This window comes from Merops nubicus, unplaced genomic scaffold (assembly GCF_000691845.1).
Source record: "Merops nubicus isolate BGI_N331 unplaced genomic scaffold, ASM69184v1 scaffold43725, whole genome shotgun sequence".
NCBI classification, from domain to species: Eukaryota; Metazoa; Chordata; class Aves; order Coraciiformes; family Meropidae; genus Merops; species Merops nubicus.
The window spans coordinates 1-1,037 of record NW_008611129.1 but is presented as its reverse complement, the minus strand read 5'-3'; the positions used below and the strand labels follow the sequence as shown (position 1 = coordinate 1,037).

At 61.5% G+C, this 1,037-nt stretch overlaps 1 protein-coding gene across 1 annotated transcript in view; it reads right to left on the bottom strand.

Annotated features, from left to right (window-relative positions):
- Positions 1-448, bottom strand: part of LOC103773740 (protein-cysteine N-palmitoyltransferase HHAT-like protein) — a gene marked incomplete at its 3' end in the record, with an annotated part of 2,638 nt that extends 2,190 nt beyond the window's left edge. The window contains exon 1 of the mRNA XM_008941118.1: positions 343-448. Within this exon, the coding sequence (XP_008939366.1) occupies positions 343-448 (106 nt within the window). The remainder of the gene's footprint in view (positions 1-342) is intronic.
- Positions 449-1,037: the final 589 nt, after the last annotated feature.

Here is a 1,037-nt window from a genome sequence, read left to right as displayed (position 1 = left end):
CTGGGGGATCCTTGGGGTCCCTTCCAACCCTGACAGATTCTGATCTGTTTGAGCAGAGGACTTGAGAGCCCTAATGGCTCAATGGTTGGACTTGATGATCTTGGAGGTCCCTTCCAACCTAAAGGATTCTATGGTGCTATGCCATCCCCCCGCCTCTTCCCATGGGAGATGGCCATGAGGGGGCAACCAGGCGAGAATCCTTTCCCTGAACTATTGCTGTGCTCTGCAAAACCTCAAGGCAGGGACGTGCTGGTGGTGTCTGGAGGTCTAGAAGCAGACACCTGTCCCCCCCCACCCCTCCCAGAGCCCCCCCCGGGGGTGGGGATGAGGTGGGACCGGTACCTCTGGAGGCCTGGAAGATGCCAGTGCCGCTGTACCCCACGGCGCAGGTCACCACCAGGGCGTAGAGCCCCAGCTCGTAGCTGGGCAGCCTGGACTTCACCCCCATGGTGGGACAGTCCACCCCTGGGGGGGGATTTCTGGTGGATATGAGGAAGTTCTTCCCTGCCAAAAGGGGTGAGACGTTGACCCAGGGCAGTGGTGGAGTCCCCCCCCCTGGAGGGGTTCCCAAGCCATGGAGATGTGGGGTGAGGGACACGGGGCAGTGGGGACTTAGTGCTGGGGGGATGGTTGGACTGGATGTTCTTGAAGGTCCTTTCCAACCATGAACGATCCCTTGGCTCTGAGGGGGTGACCTGAGCCCTGCCCAGTTGGGGGGCAGCAGGTTGGTGCTGAGCCCTGCCACAAAACCCACCCAGGAGCCAGGACTGGGGGCAGCCCAGTTGGGTGGTTCCACCACCAGCTCTTCCCAACATCCATCCCAAGATGCTCCAAGACTCCAGCTACCCAAGGTGGGGCTCCAGGTTGTCCTGATGTCTTCCCCCCCCTAATTCCTGACTGGATCCCTGGAGGGAACCCAGGCTGGAGCTGGAGCCTGGGCCATGTTGGGGTGTCCCTGTGTCCCCCACACCCCAGGGTTGCTGCTCACCTCCTGCAGGAGCTCTGCCCGACCTCCAGCTCTTGGGGTTCTCCTCAAG